Source organism: Perognathus longimembris, chromosome 8 (assembly GCF_023159225.1).
Source record: "Perognathus longimembris pacificus isolate PPM17 chromosome 8, ASM2315922v1, whole genome shotgun sequence".
NCBI classification, from domain to species: domain Eukaryota; kingdom Metazoa; phylum Chordata; class Mammalia; order Rodentia; family Heteromyidae; genus Perognathus; species Perognathus longimembris.
The window spans coordinates 65,791-87,512 of NC_063168.1; the positions used below are offsets into that span (position 1 = coordinate 65,791).

The 21,722-nt window shown below is 43.7% G+C and overlaps 1 protein-coding gene across 1 annotated transcript; it reads left to right on the top strand.

Moving 5' to 3' along the window:
• Positions 1 to 13,035: 13,035 nt before the first annotated feature.
• Lyg2 (lysozyme g2) lies at positions 13,036 to 21,267 on the top strand. The gene is made up of 5 exons (XM_048352253.1): positions 13,036 to 13,078; positions 16,831 to 16,971; positions 18,134 to 18,330; positions 20,140 to 20,278; positions 21,149 to 21,267. Exons 1-5 carry the CDS (start codon positions 13,036 to 13,038, stop codon positions 21,265 to 21,267), a joined length of 639 nt encoding a protein of 212 aa, XP_048208210.1.
• The last annotated feature ends 455 nt before the right edge of the window (positions 21,268 to 21,722 follow it).

Here is a 21,722-nt window from a genome sequence, read left to right on the forward strand (position 1 = left end):
CTTTCAAAAATTTAAAACAGGAAAGCAGGCAAACAGCCATGGAAAACAACAGCCAGGAATTCATAGATAACAAGAGCTATCTTCATAAAAAGCTTCCATCCAAGATTAGTTTCTTTGGAGCTTCTTGCTTCCTCATAAACTGCAAAAATGAATGATAAACCTGTACTCTCCCTCTCCCTCCCTGCCTTCTTTCCCTCACTCTGACCACATCCCTGCTTGCCCAAATAATACTCTAGAAACAGAGTAAGGAGATCTTTAAAGATGAAATTCATGCTGGAAAACACAGAGACAAAATAACATAAACACACACACACACACACACACACACACACACACACACACACACACACACTTAGACAAAATGAAGCCAGAAGACTGGCTGTGGCTCAATCAGTGCAGCACAATCTTAAGTAGAAAAGCTAAAGAACAGCACCCAAGTCCTATACACAGAATTAAGAAAAAAAAAAAAAAAAAACACTGTTTCACAGGTTCACATGTCACATCTGTCATTTCCCAAGAAAACAGCAGAGGGCGCCCTAGCACTTGGGACAGCGCCATAGAGCCCAACTCTGACTCCATATGGACAATTTGCACAGGAGCCTACTGATATTCTCTTGGGTGCCTTCTCATTGAAGCACTGAGGGAGTCACTGAGCACAGGGCAGAGTCTAACTACTGGGGAAATACCTAAAGGTAGAACGAATGGGCCACAGCATAAGACATCTGTTTTAATTCTACAATGGCTTCCCAAATTTTAGACTGAGAATGTGGAAATTAACAAAATATAAAAGTCATTCAAGAAGACTTGGCTAGCACATGAGTGGCCAGGATTCAATAGCAAACCCTAAAATGTGGTTTAGAATGTAGAAATGGTAGATGAACTCAGAAGTACTGTGCAGTTTCCTTACTAACACCTAGAATAAACTATGGAGCTTCAACAATTAGTTACATTTCTTTCCTTGTTCACATCTTTAGACTGTGTGTCTTTTAGGGCATTCAGTGGTTTATTATAAACTTATTGAATCTTCGTACTTAGGAATTAACAGGTGCTTTGTCTCTGGAGTGTTTGGCAGCCTATCTTGGGTGCTTTGGAGAATTTGGCAGCTTGTCTTGGAAATCATAACAGGTTTGTACTGATTTCCTTTGAAGCAGTTCAACTTATCAGACTTTTCTTTAATGGCTAGTGGATCTTCTGTCTCCTACCATAGGACCTACTAATCTCCAGGCTTCAGGTTTGTCCAGCCCAAACATGACAGTGGCCTTTCCTGACCTCTTCTGTTTAGCCTCTGAAGCTTCAGTGCTCAGTGGGTACCGGTAGAGGCTACACACTTATGGACGCCCTTGTGCAGGTGTGCTCCAGATGGACAGCATCTCCTTAGAGCCAGATACTGTGAGCCTGCACCTCCATGTCTCCTGGGATGGACATGGCGTGCCTATCTGCACAGTCAGTCGCCCTCCAACACCAGTGGCTTCACACATGCCTTCATATACCGTAGCAACCCCAAAGGTGAGCAGGACCACACAACCAAGTTGCCTCATGCTCTGTTGGTTGGTTGCAGCCATCTGGTGTGCCTTGAAGATCATGAGTTCAAGGCCACACAGTGAAAACCTACCCCCCAAAAAACAAAAGAAAAAACTTGTTCAACATCATTACCCATGAGGGAAATGAGAATCAAAACCACGAGAGATATCTTCAGAAACAGAAAAAACATGTAAAAATGATCAAGTATTGGTGATAAAAAAATAAAGAAGTGGACATTGTTCATAGAAGTGCAAAATTGTGCATCAGCTGCGGAAAACAGTTTGGCACATGTGAAACAAAAGCTAACACTTGAATTTCCATAGGATCCAACAATTCTATTCCTACATATATTGACACAAGTGAAAACATTCACACAGAAATGTGTGACTAGATACATGTTTAACAGCATTATGCACAACAGCAATTCGATGGAAACAAGCCAAGTATCTAAGACAAATAGACACACAAGATGGGCAGTGTGCATCACTAAAGTGTTCAAGTCCTTCTGTATCATGTGAACTTTACTTCAATCTTTAAAAAGATTGCGTTCCGGGGCTGGGGATATAGCCTAGTGGCAAGAGTGCCTGCCTCGGATACACGAGGCCCTAGGTTCGATTCCCCAGCACCACATATACAGAAAACGGCCAGAAGCGGCGCTGTGGCTCAAGTGGCAGAGTGCTAGCCTTGAGCGGGAAGAAGCCAGGGACAGTGCTCAGGCCCTGAGTCCAAGGCCCAGGACTGCCCCCCCCCCCGCCAAAAAAAAAAAAAAGATTGCGTTCCCAGACTACTCTTAGGATGAATTCACTTCCCATTGTTACTCATATCAGACACAAATGGGATTCTTTCTCCCTCGACAAATTATGGAGCCAATAACAAAACCAAGAGCTGGTTATGCAGTGATGTAAAGTTTATACTTCAGCCCAAAAATAAGGAAAATCTGTGGGAGAAACAGAGCCCTGTTTCTCATCTAAGAGATGGGGTCCTTTTAAGACTAAGGTCAAAAGAGACATTTTAACTGAATAGGATCATTCATAACCTTTTTTCAGCAAATGAGTAAACAGCCAGTCCACATGGCATCGTTTATAGCTAAAATGTGTGTTGCCACATCTCCTTTTGCATCCTGCCTCATGGGAGCAAAGCAGGCCACAGGTGTCTGTGTGGCTGCCTAAGTGGGGATCTTGTCTGAAACAGAGCACTGGCTAACACAGGATAACTCCTGGAGGTTAAGAAGTCATTTTCCTGGTGACACCATGGTGCCACCTTAGCATAGCTTACAAGACCCGCCACAACCCAGTGCTACCTGGAGCACGGCCAGCCAGAGTCTGCATTTTTGTGTCCCAGACACCTTGTTAACTCAGCTCCTAACCTAAACCCAGTGACCATATTTTCATACCAGGTCCTTGTCACCTTCTCCCTGATGCCTCCTCAGATGACTGTGATTTGTGCTCAGTGTCCCTGACCTACAATGATGCCAACTTCAGAATGGTTTCTGATGGTCATCATCTCTTGATAAATGGAAATCACTGTTCTCTCAGCACCAACCATGGGCAAGTGTCCTGCTCAAAAAAATAAAAACCTCACAACAACCTGCTATGTGTGTTTAATCCCACATGTAGAAGGGAAGATGAAGTACAGGTGAACTGACCCCTGATCCTTTAATTGCATAGCATCTTAGTGCTTCACACTAAGATTCCCACCCAGGGTCAGAACCCCAAGAACTACTCAGGGCATCTAACAGTCCAGTGAACATAAGCCCAGGCCACATGTGGGTGGGTCACTCCAGCTTTGGTGGGACACATGTGTCTGGCACTGAAGTGGCACTGATTCTATGTGAGGCATCACAAGCCTCACCAGCCAGAGGCTCCCAGAGGCTGGGCCCTGGAAGTGGATCCACACTAGTGTTTTACACTTGGTTACACATGAGGATGCCTGCTCCTCTCTTCTGCCCATACCTCTCCCACTCCAGATGCTAAAGACCTATTCTGGGCATGCCTTGCTCCCACTGACCAGGATCTGGCCCCTGAGGTTCACCAGGAAACTCTGTCGTCTCTGCAGACCCCAAGAGCAATTCCTTCCTCAGCTAGGAAAGGCTTTGGCTTTGGGGAGCCTGTAGCTGCAACTACTTTCTGCCCAGGTCACAGGGAAACAGTGCCCATAATGAGAGGTAGGGACTACCAGCAGTGGCATTGTAGTGTGTGTGTCCCCTAAATTCATATGTGGAAGTTCTCACCACTGAGTACCTATGAATGTGACCATATACAGAAATTGGCTCTTGGCAGATGTTCTTAGGGTCATCGCTAAGCCACTTTTTTTGTGCTTTCTTGTGTACAGTGTCTTCTGTTCCCTCACTCCCACTCACTAAACCACTATTATTGTGCCCCTTAAAAGGTGGAAACTGGGGCTGGGAATATGGCCTAGTGGCAAGAGTGCTTACCTCATATACATGAAGCCATAGGTTCAATTCCCCAGCACCACATATATAGAAAATGGCCAGAAGTGGTGCTGTGGCTCAAGTGGCAGAGTGCTAGCCTTGAGCAAAAAGAAGCCAGGGACAGTGCTCCTGCCCTGAGTTCAAGGCACCAGACTGGGAAAAGAAAAAAAAAGTGGAAGCTCAGTCACAGAAATGCACAGAGGGGAGTTACTCTAGAAACTACACTAGTCCCTCACAGATTTTAAAACCAGGACAAGACCTGGAACACACCATGGCCTTGCAACTCCCAAGGGAATTTGGCCTATAATACACCTTGCTTCCACACTGCTGGACTTCAGAGCTGTGAAAGAAGATCTCCATAGCCCAGTGTGCAGTACCTTGTCATAGCAACTCTAGGGAAATAACACATAAATGTCCTGTTATTTCTACACTCTCTCCAGACCATTGGTGCCTCCCTCAAGGTCACTCAATTTCTTCCCATGATTTTGTGGGAAGCAGGGCCCATCACAGGCCATGGCTCCTGCCAGAGGGTCATTTCAGTCTGTCTGCCACCACTGGTCTCAGCTCTCAATCTCAGGGGCCAGTGGGAAAATTAAGACAAGTAAGAGGTATAACTTTCTGAATCTGGTGAGCCTCTATCCTGATGATGCTGCGACAGTAGGACCCAGGGCTTGGTCATCTATGGTTTGGAAGAGCCAAGACATCCCTTGTAAACTCAGTTGGGAATGTGACTCAGGAAGATGCATGAAGAGGCTGTTCCACCTGGTCATGGCATCTCACCTGTGTCCACAGAGCCCAGGATGGGCCTTTAAAGGGTGGAGCATAGAAAAGGTTGTGTATCCATACCCTTCTCAGAGAGGCCTGGGGCAAAACCAGAAGGGATAAATGGAGGAAAGAGGCTGGGTGTCAGGATGTTAAGGATAGGGACCCTTCCCCACAGAACTGAAGATTGAGGAAGGGGCTCCTACTCCATCAATGTAAGGGCTTCTGTACAGTGTGCAAGTGACCTTCTCAGGAGGCCCAGGCCCACCAACACTCAGCAACAGAGACATTAACCCAATTACCTCAATGTGGACATGAAGAAGCTGGCCAGATCAGAGTTCTGGAACTTTCAGGAGAGCCTGCTGCCTGCCCAGAATGGGAGAGAGCAAATGGGCTTTGAGTCCTCAAGCAGTCTACACCTCTGACTGTGGCCAGCTTCCTCACAAGTAGTCCTTTTCTGGGTATCTGGGCTCTGCTGGATATAGGAAAGGCCACAGGCCTGGAATGGGCCTGAGGTTCTCCATGTTTCTGAGGAACACAGACAGATGGAACGCACCACAGCAGCCTAAAATGCAGTAGTCACTGCTGCCTCCCCCTGACTCTGGAGGAGCCAGCCTGGTGGGAGAAAGGATCCAGTCCTCCTGGGGCAGGCAGACAGAGAGCTTCCCACTCCCCCCCCATACCTGCCCTCCACTGCCAACACATCATCCTCGGAGCTCAGGAACCCCTGGGTGGGCAGGCTCAGTGCCTTCCTCTTCATCCAGGCCCGAGGACTGCCATGGGTGCACTGGCTATAGGTAAGCAGTGTGATGGCCTCCCAGGTTCCTAGCCTGGTGTTCCTGGCATGCTGTAGAGAGGCTCTATCGGCCCCTGCCCAGACCTGAAGCAGATGACAGGGTGCAGGTAAGGATTCAGGCAACATGCTGGGACTCACTCTGACAGCAGCAGCCTGCTCTTCTCTAGGAAGCTCTTTTCATGTCCAAATCCACTGCTGAAGTGTCACCAATACTCACAACACTCCATATCCCCCACAAGAAGTCAGCCTGGTCTCAGTCCAGGAACTGGAGTCCCTTCAAGTCCCTCTCTGCTCCCCAGCCCTAGCTCAGTAATCTGTACCTGGGTACAGACGTTTACAGGTGCCAAAGACAAGGAAGACCACAGATGGAGAGCTGCCATGGCCTTCTAGAAGCAGCAACAGAAAATGGATACTTCACAAGTGAGAGCATGTGACATTTAGAATATTGAGTTTAGCTGAACTCATTCAACATGACGATCTTTAGATCCATGAATTTTCTAGAAAATGATATAGTTTCATGATACCTTCATTGTACAGTGATCTATGCTTCTAAAATATTTCCACTAATGGTATGATGGACTCATAGATAGGTCTTTTTTTTTTTTTTACTTTTTTTTAAGGAATCTCCATACTACTTTCCATAGTGGTTCACTTGTTTAAATTCCCACTGATAGAATGTGAGTGTTCCTTTTTCCCTGCGTTCTCACTGGTATTTGTTTTTATGACATTCATTCTGACTAGAGTGAGATGAATCTTAGTGTAGTTTTTATTTACATTTCCTTTATGACTAAAGAAGTTGAACATTTTTCTTATTGTCTGAGACCCGAACTCAAACATGGTGCCTGACCCTTTCACTTATCTGATTCATGCCTCCAACCCTGAATATTTTTTAATTTATGGGCCATTTGTATTTCTAAGAACTGTTTGTTCATTTGCCCATGTATTAATTATATGTTCTTGTACTCTTTAATTTTGACCTCTTTACATATTCTATATGTTAATCTATAATCTGTTAAATATTTGGAGAAGATTTTCTACCATTCTTTGAGTTATCTCCTTTGGTGGGGGGGATTTGTCTCTTGCTTCTAGTAACTGCTTCTTTAAGAGTGTAGAAACTTTTTAATTTCATATAGCTCCATGCTTATTGTTGCTATTATTCTACTTAGAAAAAATTAATCATATCAATGTCTTCCAGAATTTCCCCCATGTTTTTCTACAGTACTCTTGAGATTACAGGTCTTACATAAAGATCTCTGATCCACTTGGAGTTGATTTTTGTGACCCTCCATCTGAAGTTTTGTGGTGGTTAATTGGAAATAGGAATCTCATGGATTTTCCCATCCAGGCTGTCATCACACTGGGATCCTCAGATCTCAGCCTTCAGAGTAGTTAGGATTATAAGTGTGAGCACCTAGCACCAAACTTCCCTTTTCTTCTGATTAAATGGAAGAAGATCCATAGTTTTATACAGGCATTTTCAAAATTCACACCTTTAGAATGTAAAACGTTCATGTTAAAGGCAGAACATCAGATTCAGAAAGACCTCTTTTCCAGCTTTTCCTTGAGGCTCTTTTCTCAACCCCCAGAGTGGCCCTTATATATCTCTGTCATTGAAGAACTGAAATGAAAAGGCTAAAGAAGAAACACTGTCCTAGAAGGTGAGTGAGGAGGGAAACTGAGGCAGGGTGCATCCCTACCTAAGACTGTGGTGATGAAGATTAACTTGTTTCCAGCATATTGTTTTTTGTGAATCCCAGGAAGGGAAGAACAGGTAAAAACAATGACTATGGACAACTCATTTAACCTCCCTGGGCCGTCATTTTCCTCATCTATAAAATGGAGATGATAATAATGCCCCATGACTTTGTTTTGAAGATAAAAAGAAATTACATGTGTAAAAACATGTTATAAACTACAGTGCTTCCTACACATACCAGTTATTATCATGGTGGGTTGTATTCATATCTTGATAGTTTAGCTTCTTGTTGATTTATTCATTTATTTGTTTATTTATCCTTGAGCTCGGGAAAAGGAATTAGGAGTTGATTTATAGGACAGGGAGTAGGAGGGGGAAGCTTCACTTGTCTTGGGAGGAATAATGACAAATGAAGGTCACTGTTGGGACTCTGCAGCCTTCCTGGTGGGACAGAAGGAAGGCAATAGTAGAAACTGGCATATAAGTTTCTGTGGCCCAAACATCTGTCCCACAGCTTAGAAGTAAGGTAGAAAATAGAGAGAGGAAGGGTGGGCAAATGCAGTCATAATATTCAATGTGGCTATACGAAAATGAAACCAAGTAAGTTGAGGGGGGGATGAGTGAGATTGGGAGAGATGAGGGAGAATGTTGATGGGGCTAACATTGATCAAAATACATCATACTCCGAAACTGACAGGTTGAGCTGGAACTTCTTTATATACCTACTTAAGGATAATATTTAAAATAATGGACTAAAGAGTTGCCCAAAGTATACAGCAAAGACTCTTCAGTACCAATGGTTGGAGGAAAGGAAGAGTGGACACCACTCTGCAAATTTCCTTAGAAAATTCCTTCTAATCCCAGAAATTTTCAACACCATGCTTATATTACTGAGTGATTTTCTTGGCTTGGCTTTACTTTTATTTGAAAGCTAAAATAACCTTACCCTGAAGAAGATGTCACTTATATTTATATTGCTAGCCTTCCAATGTGAAATACCGTATCATCATTTTCAAAAGAAGATATACAAGTGGCCAATAAAGCACATAGAAAATGCTAAGCACCATTAGATTTCAGGAGAATGTAAACCACAGTGACATCAAATTTCATACCCTCTAAAAAGGTTAAGAGAGCCGGATGTGGTGGCTCGTGCCTGTAATCCTAGCTACTTGGGAGGCTGAGATTATAAAGTTCATGGTTTGTGAACAGCCTAAGCAAAAGTTCACAAGACCTCTTCTTAATCAATAACGGTGTGCAGTGCTGCTCCTGTCATTCTAGCTATTATGGAAACTAAGATCAGTAAATGATGGTTCCGGGCCAGCCTGTGCAAATAAGTTCATGAAAGTCCTTATCAATGAAAGTAGGCTGTGGTGGTATGGGCTTGTCATCCTAACCACAGCAGAAATTATAAAAAGAAGGACTGTGGTCCAGATGCAAGAACCACACTAAAACACACAATGACTGTGTGGCATTTACAATTTTGGTGAGTATTACAATGTAGTGCAAGTTTCCATGAAAAAAAATGACAAAATTATAACATATAGTCTGTATTGAAACTTTTCTGTTCAGCCTCCTATGTTTAGCCAGCTCCAACAGATTTTTAGATATTGGTATGACTAGACTTCATACCACCAAGGCCAGGAACTGAACTCAAAAAGCTCAAGACCCCCAGGGCAATGGTGGCTCATGCCTGTAATCCTAGCTACTCAGGATGCTGAGATCTGAGGATCCCGGTTCAAAGCCAGCCAGGGCAGGAAAGTCCTTGAGACACTTATCTCCAATTAACCACCAAAAAACTGGAAGTGGTGCTGAGGCTCAAGTAGTAGAGTGCTAGCCTTAAAGCTGAAGAGCTCTGGGACAGCACCCTGGCCCAGAGTTAAAGCCCTACAACCGACAATAAGGCTTAAGTGGTAGAGTACCTGCTCAGTAATCATGAAGCCCTGAGTCCAAGCCCAAAAGAAAGGTACAAAATGAACAAACAACAATACATAAAGAAATAGCACTCTGGGGGCTGGGAATATGGCCTAGTGGCAAGAGTGCTTGCCTCCTACACATGAAGCTCTTGGTTCAATTCCCCAGCACCACATATATGCCACCACAGCGCCAGAAGGGGCGCTGTGGCTCAGGTGGCAGAGTGCTAGCCTTGAGCGGGAAGAAGCCAGGGACAGTGCTCAGGCCCTGAGTCCAAGGCCCAGGACTGGCCAAAAAACAAACAAAAAAAGAAAAGAAATAGCACTCTAAATTTAGTTAACTCACATTAATTTGTGTCTTAGAAATTGCAGCAGCACCTACAAATACAAAAGGTAGTGGTATCTATAGCTTTACTTTATATTATTCATTCAGACAGAAGGAGATGCTTTTTGAGTGGATTGAACTGCATGTGTTGCAATGATTGTTCTGCAAACATTGGTCCAAAGTACTGGGCCCTCCACTATAGTAGAAGTACATTGCTTATAGAATCTTAGAGACCTGGGTTCAAATCTTGACTTCCTTATGATTATTGTGTCATTTTTGGTAAGTCACTTCAGTTCTCTGAGTCTTGATTTCCTCATGTCTAAAATATCAGTACCTCCCTCCAAGGCTACTAGAGGGCTGGACACGCTGATGCTCAAAGAAACCTGGATTACAGATGAGTTTCCATTTTTATTATCATTTGAAAAAGGCAGAATACTTCACATGTTTGAAATCCATAATTTAAGTTGCCCATGGGCTAGGTCCATTGTGATCCATTTATACCTACAAGGATTCAGCCCCGCTTCTGAAGGCAGGGAGAGAAACAAAGAATGCTTTCTCCCCAACAGGACTGGACACATTACAGGGACCCTGCTCTTCCTCAGGAGCCTCCAAGGATGGTGTTAGCTTCCACTCACCACATTGTCTTTTATTCTTTCTCTGTTGCCTCTTTATCCTTTGCTGAGCTTTCTCACTAGTTTAGAATCCTCACGAAAGTGCTCCAACTCACCCTGCACTGGAACACACCGGGAACACCGTATCACTATGGCGTATAATGTGCTGCCATCACCAGTGTGACCCAGGTGTTCCTAACGGTTGGCTCAGGATAGCTGAAGTTGTGCAAAAGTCCCCCTTACTAAAGACTGGACCCCGTCAGTACAGTGCTGGTGGTGCACACTGGTAATCCTAGCTACTTAGAAGGCTGAGACCCAGAGGATTAATTTTTGTGGGGCGGTGGGGGGGGAGGGGTCCTGGGGTTTGAACTCAGGGCCTGGGCATTTTTCCTGAGCTTTTGTGCTAAAGACTAGCATATTACCATTTGGGCCACAGCTCAATTTCCAGCTATTTTGCAAGTTTATTAGAGATAAGAGTTTCCAGACTTTCTTTTTTTTTTGGGGGGGGGAGGCAGTCCTGGGCCTTGGACTCAGGGCCTGAGCACTGTCCCTGGCTCAAGGCCAGCACTCTGCCACTTGAGCCACAGTGCCACTTCTGGCCGTTTTCTGTATATGTGGTGCTGGGGAATCGAACCCAGGGCCTCATGTATACGAGGCAAGCTCTCTCACCACTAGGCCATATCCCCAGCCTCCAGACTTTCTTTGAACTGCACTGAATCCTTGTCAGAGGACTGAATTTTAGGGTTAGCTCAGGCAGGAAAATCTGAAAGACTACCTTCAAAAAAACAGCAGGGCTAGGAATGCTTGCCTAGCATGCATGAAGCCCTGGGTTCGATTCCTCAGAACAATATAAACAGAAAAAAACAGAAGTGGCACAGTGGATCAAGAGGCAGAGTGCTAGCCTTGAGCAAAAAGAAGCCAGGGGCAGTGCTCAGGCCCTGAGTCCCAAGACCCAGGACTGGCAAAAAATAAATATAAATAAATAAATAAACACATCAAAAAGCAGGGCTGGAGTTGTGTGGTTCAAGTGGTAGAGCACCAGCCAACCAAGTGAACTAAGCCAATGAGTGCAAGGCACGGAGTTCAAACTTCAGTACTATCTTTCCTCTCCCTGCCAATATAGCCGCCCTGACTGCAGTGTTGATGGCCACTGTGTAGCAGACCTCATGAGTCATTTTTCTGAGCATCAAGGCAGAGCTCATCCAATGGCTCAAAAAACCCCGGCCTCCTTTCCTAAGCTTGAGGCCATTAAAGAGCAGCTGTTCTACAGGAGGGAAGGCACGCAGGACAGACAGATGCCAGTGGTGCCAGAGCATGTGAGCATGTTTTTCCAGCAGCTGGTCTTTCTGATGTCAGGCTGCTGCAAAGTGTTTCACTCGATATCTTCATTTTCTATCTCCTGGTAGAAGTGGGAAAGTATGTGTGCAGACCAGAAGGACCCAGGCAGGCTTCTTCCTTCCACACAGGAAATGTGCTGGGCCCAGTTCAAATAATGCTCCTTCTGTTTCCTGTTTGGGGAATTGCACAATGTGTTTTATCTCTTCTTTGGGGTAAAGTGTAAAGAAAGACCCTCTAGGAATGGAGGTGTGGCTCAAGAGGTAGAGTGCCTGCCTAGCAAACATGAAACCCTGAGTTAGTTCAAAACACAGTACTGACAGAGAGAGAGGAAAAAGGGAGAAGAAAGGAAGGGGAAGGGAAGTGAAGGGAGGGAGAGAGGGAGGGAGGGAGGGAGGGAGGGAGGGAGGGAGGGAGGGAGGGAGGGAGGGAGGGAGGGAGGGAGGGAGGGAAAATGTTACCCCTGGATTAAACCTCTTGTCCCACCTCCTCAGAAAGTTTGGGGAATAGGATCTGTGTTGTTACTCCCTGGGATTGCATTGATCTACCCAGATTAAGCACTCTATCGGAAGCCCAAATGGACCAGGAATCACATTCACCTGTTACCATTATGAGACATGAGCCTGTAACATATTGGCACAGCATCATATGATGATAGAATGGGGGACTCAGCATTTCAGGCAAACCACCAATCCAGGAATAAAACTCATATTCCCTGTTTGTTTATGTTATTTTTTAGGCTAACCATCTGGTTCTTATTTTCAAATTCAAATGTTTGCCTCGTATCATTTTAGGTAACCAGAAACAATCCACCAAATAGATGCCTCTAGTACAGCCTGGGGACTCATTAGATTAATTAATTAGTAGTGGTCAATAAACACTTTGAAGTCCTTTTATTAAAGGAACCACCTAAATCCAAAGTACTATTATAATCAAGTCTAATGAGGTCAGTGGTTTAAAGAGAGGGCTTTTAAACCATATATAAAGCTCCTCTACCAATTGTTGGCCCGGGAGAAGGTAAGAACAGGTAGGTGAGTCTACATGCTGGTATTTAAAAGCTTCCTTTATGGTGGTGGTGCCACACTGCAGTCTGACCAGCTAAAGCCAGAGGCACAGTGATCTACTGACTAATAAATTCACCAGTTCTTAAACCTCTGTTATAAGACAAATTCTAAAATCTCAACCTACAGGTGGCTGCTTCAGAAGACCCTCTCAAAGAGAGAGGGGATATTTTTCTCAGAAGGCTGCAGATGAGGTAAGTGCTGGCTTTCTTATATTTTGTAGTGTACAGGCCGCCTTTTGAATGAAACTGAGAAATAGTGCTCACTGGGAAGAAATAGAATACAGAAAACCTCTTTTGGGTACGTGTGGTATGTGGGGTAGCATACATAAAATATGCACAGGCTCATATCAATATGAAGTTGGACTAAAATGAGTTGAGGGTTTATGCTTAGAAAAGAGAGTGAGCCAAGGAACCATTTCCTGAGACACAGAATAACTTAGAACTGGAAAATGAGTGTTGAATTAGAAATGGCTCTAAGTTTATTTTTTAATTGAAGGAACTTCCGTTTAAGAAATGATCAAGTTTTAAAATTAATTACTTTCTATTTCAAACCAGAACATATCTTATAGGATAAGACCCGCCACCATGCTGCCCACTCTTGTGTTTTGGGGACTTATGGCCCTCATTGGTAAGTCATTGATTGACATTTGTCATTGTGCTTAGAGTGTTTGTGAAAACATCCATCATAGTCATGAAACAGAGCTAATGCTGGCTGACTGTCTCTATAGAGCTCCTGCTTAGCAAGTGTGAAGCCCGGTGTTCAAATCCCAGTACCAGGAAAAGGAAGGATGAGGAAGAGGGACAGGAAGAGGAAGAGGGAGAGGGAGGGGGAGGAGGAGCCAGCCAGAGCAGAAAGAGAAGGAAAGGGAGGGGGGAGGGAAAGGGGAGGAAGAGGGAGAGGGAAAGAAAAGGAAGAGGAAAGGGAGACCGAAAGGGAAAGAGGGAAAGGAGACAAAAGGAGGGAGAGGGAAGGGAGACTGAAGGGAAAAAAGGAAGAGAAGAGAGAAAGAAGGAAGGAAGGAAAGAAGGAAGGGAGAGAGGGAGGGAGGGAGGAAGGAAGGAAGGAAGGAAGGAAGGAAAGAAACCTAAACCAAACAAAGGAATGGAGGGTGTAACCAGGTGCTGGTGGCTGTAGCCTGAGATCCTAACTACTCAAGAAGCTGAGATCTGGAGATTGTGGCTCAAAGCCAGCCAGGCAGAAAGGTCTTCTCTACAATTAACCATCAAGCTGGAACTGGAGCAGTGGGGTGGCGCCATTGATAGAGCTCTAGCCTTGAGCAAAAAAGCTTGTACACAGGTCCTGAATTCAAGCCCCAGGACGGGCATACAAAAAACGTGTATGATAGATGCTTCTTGCAAAGCATGTAAAGGAGATAGCAGCTGGGATTAAATATTAATTGATCTACTTACTTTCTGCCTAACAGTGTGCCCACTAAGCTTGACATCTTATCAAGAGATGTATGGGATTGTACCTGGAAATATACAGAGAAAATTATCAAGTCCACACAGTAGATAAGAGTTAAATTAGAATATCAGGCAAAAACACTACACTGGGAAGAAGTTGGGAAGAAGAGCTCACATCAGCCAGGAAATTCAGACCTGAAAGCTTGCAGGGAGGACCAGAAAGATGAAGGAGGCTTGGTGACTTAATACAAGAGGGGGAGAGACCTCCAGATGCGTTGAATAAGAAAAGACACAGAAGCAGATATGCTGGAGAAGTATGTGGGAACAGGTCTGTGTGACCAAAACAAAAGAGAAGAATCCTAAGAGAAGGTTGGTGAGATGGCAAGGGACTTTGAATTAGAAAAGATGGAAACTTAAGCCTAAGAAATGAAAAGCCAATGTATGAAAGGAAAATTATCCCAGAAGAACCACAGACCATAGGCAAAGTCACGTAGAGCAAAACAGTATATTGCCAGCAGGGCCGGCAAAGTTCCCACAGAGGAAGGAAAATGGCACCTGAACTGTCTCTCAGGGGGGTCTTTATACCCTCAAGCAACTAAGGTGGGAGGTGTTCCCCCTGCCCCTCAGGTATCATCAGCCAGGGGCGGAGTCACATTGCCAAGGGCAGACCTTAAGTATAAGCCGGGGGACATTCTATAAGCTTACAATGTAAGCAATGTTTAGATTGTGTTTATTTTAGAGAGGTGACTGAGATTAAAAAAAAAAATTTCCAAGTTTAATCCTTGATAGGTGCCTGTGGTTTAGGCCTGTAAGCCTCGCTACTCAACAGGCTGAGATCTGAGGCTAGTGGTTTGAAGCCAGTCCAGGCAGGGAAGACCATGAGATTCTTTTCTCTATTAACCAGCATGAAACTGAAGAGCATCTGTGGCTTAAGTGGTAGAGTTCTAGCCTTGAACAAACAAAAAACTCAGGGACAGTGCCTAGGCTCTGAGTTCAAGCCCTAGGACAGGCAGGCAGGCACACACGCGCACGCACGCACACACACACACACACACACACAATTTAATCCTAAATTTAGACAAGTGAGCCTGTCTAAAAACAATAATTTGTATTTACTTGTGGACAAAAGAAAGGCAACATAGTTTAAAATTTTTACTAACTTCTAATTGCCAAGTGGGAGCTTACATATAGCCAGTAGATTAATTATGAGCTATGATACCCTCTGTGTACAACTACTGAATGACTATAATTTAAAAAGAACCTATGGGGTTGGGTGTGGTGGTGCACCCCTATAATCTCAGCTAATTTAGGAGACAGGAGTAGAAGGATTGTGGTGTGAGGTGTGTCCTGGACAAAAGTTCAAGACACTATATGAAAAGCAAACTAAAGCAAAATGGGCCAGGCATGTGGCTTAAGGAGTAGAGTATGTGAAAGCCAGGCTCTCAATTCCATCTTTGGTACTGAAAAAAAAAATGTTTTATATATTTATGATGGTTGTAGAAGTACTATTAGGCCTGTGGTCATATTTCTGCCTCTGTAAAGCAATGGTTCTCAAGCTTTATTCATAAAAGTCAACTGAGAATGCTAAAGTGCAAATCTTTGGCCTTGGAGCTAGATCCTGGCTCTGTAGGTCTAGTATGTGGGCCCTGGGCAGGCACCTTTCATAAGTACTCGGTCCAGGTCACCATGGTACCTAAGCTCTTCAGCAAAGGCTGCCTCTAAGGAGGCAGTGAGCCAGTCAGTAATCAGGTACTGAGCCTGTAACTATAAATTAAATAAGATCGCTGGGCACTCGTGGCTCACACCTGCAATCCTAGCTACTCAGGAAGCTGAGATCTGAGGAAAGTGAGACTCTGATCTCCAATTAACCACCAGAAAAAACAGAAGTGGCACTGTGGCTCAAGTGGTAGAGTGCTAGCCTTGAGCAAAAGCAGCTCAGGGACAGCGCCACACCACCACCAACAAAAATTAAATTTAATTTAGAAAAATAAATTAAATAAGATAATGAAGAAAAAAAAGAGATGTGGTATGGTGTGTTTTAATATAGATAAACAAAAAAAGGCTCTCTGATAAGTCGTGTGTGTGTGTGTGTGTGTGTGTGTGTGTGTGTGTGTGTGTTGATTTTCTTTCTTTTATATCTATGTAGTTTGGGTCATAGCCTCACTGACTCAGCCATCCCTACATTAGTGACATGCCCATTAACATAGTTGAAAGGAATGGCCTATTGTAGAATTCTCTACAGCAAGGAATAAGACTGCCTGCTGCCCTTTGGATGAGTGTTCCAAAAGGCTCATCTGTGAAACAATTGGTCCCCCAGGGGCACGACTGGGAGCTTCAGTGGGTCTTTGGGAGGTGGCTTTACTGGACATCATTAGACTATTGAGGACATGCACTTGAAGTGGATTGGGTTTCCTGACTTGTGATGTAAGTGAGGTTTCTCAACAGGACACACTCTCCAGATACCCAAAACCATGTGGTCTCTTGATCTTGGACTAGAACCTTCATCTATACAGATAGATTTTCATACTTTGTGTGATGTTGTAGAATTAAGTGCTGTATTAAAAACAAAACCCAGGGGGCTGGGGATATGGCCTAGTGGCAAGAGCGCTTGCCTCCTATACTTGAAACCCTGGGTTCGATTCCCCAGTACCACATATACAGAAAATGGCCAGAAGTGGTGCTGTGACTCAAGTGGCAGAGTGCTAGCCTTGAGCAAAGAGAAGCCAGGGACAGTGCTCAGGCCCTGAGTACAAGACCCAGGACTGGCAAAAAAAAAAAAAAAAAATGTTGGAAGAGTGTTAAAGGATCGTTTCTGTTTTATCTGCTGATTAAAAAAAGACACAAAAAAGAGACCAAGTAATTTAGAAGGAAGTCTATCTTTCTCCTTGGTTTTGTGTATTTTCTAATAGCAACTCAAGCAGAATTTTCTCACAGCTTTCAAACAAAGGATCATTCTGTGCTCTGCCCCCAACCCAGGCACTTCCAGGGCCTCATACTCATTCACTCATGCCATGAATCCTCGCCTGCATCCTCGCCTGTACCACGGCTGCTATGGAGACATCATGACAATGGAGACCTCTGGGGCTCCCTGTGAGATAAACAATTTGATTAGCTGTGGTAAGTGAAAAAAATAGAACAGACATTGGACTTCCTCCACCAATTTTAGATTCCTTTTCTTAGTCAATTTTGAAAAGGCATCATCATTACTATAAACAATATCAAAATGAAAAGTTTAAAAAAATCCTTAGCCAGGTGTTGGTGGCTCATGTCTGTAATCCTAACTATTCAGAAGGACAAGATATGAGGATCACAGTTTGAAGCCAACATAGCCAGAACATTCTGTCCATGAGACTCCTATCTCCAACTAACCAGCAAGAAGCCAGAAATGGAGTAAAACACTAGCTTTAAGCAAAACAGCTCAGGGACCAGTGCCCAAGCCCTGAGTTCAAGACTCAGGATTGGCTCACAAAACAAAACAACAACAACCCCCCCAGTACAACAACAAACAAAAACAAAGCCAAATTTTTAATGTTTTGTTTTAGTAACCGTTTCAATATATATATAAACACATCTGGGCAATCTTTGGAAAAAAGAGGGAGCATGAAAACAAATGGTTTGTTAGATTGAGCCAGAATTCTATCTATCTATCTATCTATCTATCTATCTATCTATCTATCTATCTATCTATCTATCTATCAATCATCTATATCTATCTATATATCTATCATCTTTCTAACATCTATCTATCTGCCTATCTAGTATAAGTAATGGGTCTTGAAGTTGGGGGCTGGTTAGTCCTTATGCTTTTTTGCTAGACCATGAGCATTTTAAGCAAGCCTCTTGCTCTTTGTACTTCCTCTCCTTTAAAATCTGTCCAAATACTTCTTCAAGACACTATCCTGGTAGTAGAGGGCCAGAGCTGGAAGGAGCCATCAGGTCGTGTAATTCCACACCTTCAGTTCACCAATCAGAGTGTTGAGGCTCAGCAGGGCGGAGCAACTTCAGACACAAAACTAGGAGGTGGCAGAGCCAGATTAAAGCTCAGATTGACCCAATCCAATGCTCTTCCCCAATGGGCCAGCACAATAGAAAGGAGGAAAAGCAGCACTTGGGTTGTAAACCTGTCTGGGTTTCTTCAATCTGAGATCAGAATGATGGGGGTCTGAGAATGGCTGCTCCAAGCTGTGGGCAGTGGTTAGGGGCTGGGAGAAAACTAGTAAACTTTGAGAAAGTGTCTTCCTCTGGAGTAGAGGGAAAAATGTCTTTTTATTTACTCTAGGGATCCGTGGCTCTGAAATGTTTGCTGAAATGGATTTAAAGGCCCTAAAGTCTTACCAGATTGTGATCAAGGAAGTGGGGCAGAGATACTGCATCGATCCAGCCATCATCGCAGCCATCATATCCAGAGAAAGCCATGGTGGAACTGTCCTGCAGAATGGCTGGGACCACAGGGGACTTAAATTTGGCTTGATGCAGGTGAATAGCTAGAGACTTTCTTTCACCTTCACTTCATCCTTCCTTGTGGGAGCTCAGCCTAGACTGGAAATGCCGTACATGTGGGCTTCCAGGCCCCCAGCAGCCCTACAAGGGCATTATAGCATGCTATCAGTATTTCAAGGCGTATCAGTTAGTGGACATCTCTAAAATGTATTATGTATACCATAACTACAACTGGGCAATTAATACACAATATACTTCAGTTGGGGGAAAGTTTCATCCATGTGAGTTGTAAGATTATATAATTAAGCCCTATGTGAATCAACTTTTTCCTCTTGATTAACTGTAAGAAGGATACAAGATAACTGAATATTGGCTCTCAGGTTGTGTTTTAAATCCCCTGTAGACACTCAAACTTCTACACTTCGCAATTAGAAATAAAAGTTGTTGGGATTTTTATTTTTGCTTTTTTTTGAGACCAGGTCTTATGTAGCCCAGGCTGGCCTTGAAGTTATGATTGAAATTACAATCCTCCTGCCTAGGCCTCCCAACCTGGGATTACAGGCATACACTTTTATGACTGACTAGAAACAGACTTGTATTTTAATTAGCTAGATAATTGTTTTTCACTACAAATGTGTAGACTTTGAGTGGTATTTGTTTTGAAAAAACTTCTTCCTTCTTCTTCCTCACCCTATTCTTCTTGTGTATTTGGAGGCTTTGCTAAAACTAAGCATGCCCACTTTCCTCAAACTTTACTTTGTTTCTCTGGCTCTCTTATTTTTGGGTGAGGGAAGATAAAAAGAAAGATGTCACTAGGTGCCAGTGGTTCATACCTGTTTTTTGTTTTTTGGTTTTTTTTTTGGCCAGTCCTGGGCCTTGGACTCAGGGCCTGAGCACTGTCCCTGGCTTCCTTTTTGCTCAAGTCTAGCACTCTGCCACTTGAGCCACAGCACCACTTCTGGCCGTTTTCTGTATATGTGGTGCTGGGGAATCGAACCCAGGGCCTCATGTATAGGAGGCAAGCTCTCTTGCCACTAGGCCATATCTCCAGCCCCTCATACCTGTTTTTGTTTGTTTGTTTTTTTGCCAGTCCTGGGCCTTGAACTCAGGGACTGAGCACTGTCCCTGGCTTCCTTTTGCTCAAGGCTAGCACTCTGTCACTTGACCCACAAGCACCACTTCTGGCCGTTTTCTATATATGTGGTGCTGAGGAATCAAACCTAGGGCTTCCTGTATACAAGACAAGCACTCTTGCTACTAAGCCATATTCCCAGCCCCTCATACCTGTAAGCCTAACTATTAAGGAGGCTGAGATCTGAGGATCACAGCACAAAGTCAGCCTGGGCATAACAGTTCCTGTGAGACTCTGTCTCCAATAAACCAATCAAAAACTGGAAGTAGAGCTGTGGCTCAAAGTGTTAGAGTGCTAGCCTTGAGCAAAAGAGCTCAAGAACAGTGCTCAGGCCCTGTGTTCAGGCTCCATGATGAAAGAAAGGAAGAAAGGGAGGGAGAGAGGGAGGGAGAGAGAGAGGAAGAGGAGGGGAGAGGAGGGAGGGAAGGGAAGAGAAGGGAAGGGAAAGAAGGAAAGAAAGAAAGAAAGAAAGAAAGAAAGAAAGAAAGAAAAAGAGAGAAAGAGAGAAAGAAAGAAAGAGAAAGAAAGAAAGAAAGAAAGAAAGAAAGAAAGAGTAAGGAAAGAAAAGAAAAGAAAAGAAAGAGGGGGCGAAGGGATGGAAGAAGGGAAGATGTCAGGCCAATGTCTCTTAAATTGAATGAAAGAGAAATTAGAAGCAGCAGAAAAATGTGTTGCTTTGTCCAGATGCTGACCTCATGATCTTAATTTTCTAGCTTGATAAACAACTTTACCACCTTGTTGGTGCCTGGGATAGCAAAGAACACCTTTTGCAGGGTGTTGGGATTCTAGCAGACAAAATTAAGGCGGTCCAGAGAAAGTTCCCCACGTGGAGTGTGCCTCAGCACTTAAGAGGTAGGGCTATTTTAAAATGAGCATAAATGAGACTATGAAACCTCAGATATCTCCTGAGAGCACCTTGGAGCATTACTACTGACTCAGTCATGGCTGTCAGTACTTGCTGCAGAAGCAGTCTCAGAGACATAGTTACCTTGACCAACTGCCTTCACCAACTTCTTTACCATATGTAAGATGTGGGAGCTCCTGGTGCCATCCATTGAGTGGTGTCTTGAGAGCTAACAGTGGTTTAAATGAGTATAGTCACCTTTTATCATATGTTTTCCATGATACAAGAAGCTACTAACCATTTTCCAAATTGTTTGAATAAATTTTGCTCTGCGAGCAGTCTCTAGACTCCAGGTACTCTAAGAAGTCCAGTGGAAATTTCTGCTTGGCTGAACATAGAGGATTTCCCCCCACTACATTTTTTTTTTTTACAAATTTGCTATTTCTTCTATAGTTTCTGTGACTTTGAATGAGTGTGTGTGTGTGTGTGTGTGTGTGTGTGTGTGTGTTATTGAATAAAGGAAAGAACATCATAACTTCATACTAAAGAGTTACTGGGTATCTAGTTCTGCCAGGTCTACACTATACATGAAACCAAACTGGCCATTGCAGAGGGAAAAAGAAAAGGAAGGGAGAAAGGGACAGAGGAAAGGAGGGGGAGAAAAAAGAGGAGATGGAGAGAGAAAGAACAAATTAGAATCTTGCTAGTGGTTCCTAGAGTAAAACATCTTTTTAGAAAAGGAAAAAGGGAAAGAAGAATTTGGAACTGTTTACTTTGGAAGATTTTTGGGGGGGGGCAGGAAATGTGAATATCCTGGAAATGTTTTATCCTCTACTGTTATCTAATATTGGAGTCTAAACCTCTGCATTTTGTTTCAGGTGGTATCTCTGCCATGAAGTCGGGAATTGACACTATTGTTACACCCATGGACATAGATGTTGACTTAGTTAGTGACATTATTGCCCGAGCTAAATTCTTCAAAAAGCATGGATTCTAGGCAAAGAGGCACTGTGGGTGAGCTACATGAATAGGGTACACAGCTCTTCTTTAAAAAGTTTGTTATCAATACTTTGTACCCAATATTGAAAAAAATGTGACTTAAATCATGAAACAAAATGTGTTTCTTGATCATCTTAATAAGACTAAGTGCACGCACACACACAGGCATGCACACGAGGCTGGAGATGTACTTTAATGACAGAACACTTAACCTCTCATGTGCAAGGTCCCATCCCCAGCCCCACGAGAATAAAGAAAGAAGGAAGAAAGCAAGCAAGCAGGGAAGGAATGAAGAAAGCAAAGAAAGAGAGAGAAAAGAAAATCAACCTAGGTCACAATATGGCTTTCATGGAATGTACACAAAGAGACATATACTTGTTTTGTAGTCAATATGAATGCCCTGGCCACAGTTCTACCTCTTCCAGTAAGGCACAATGTCACTGCTCACCTAAA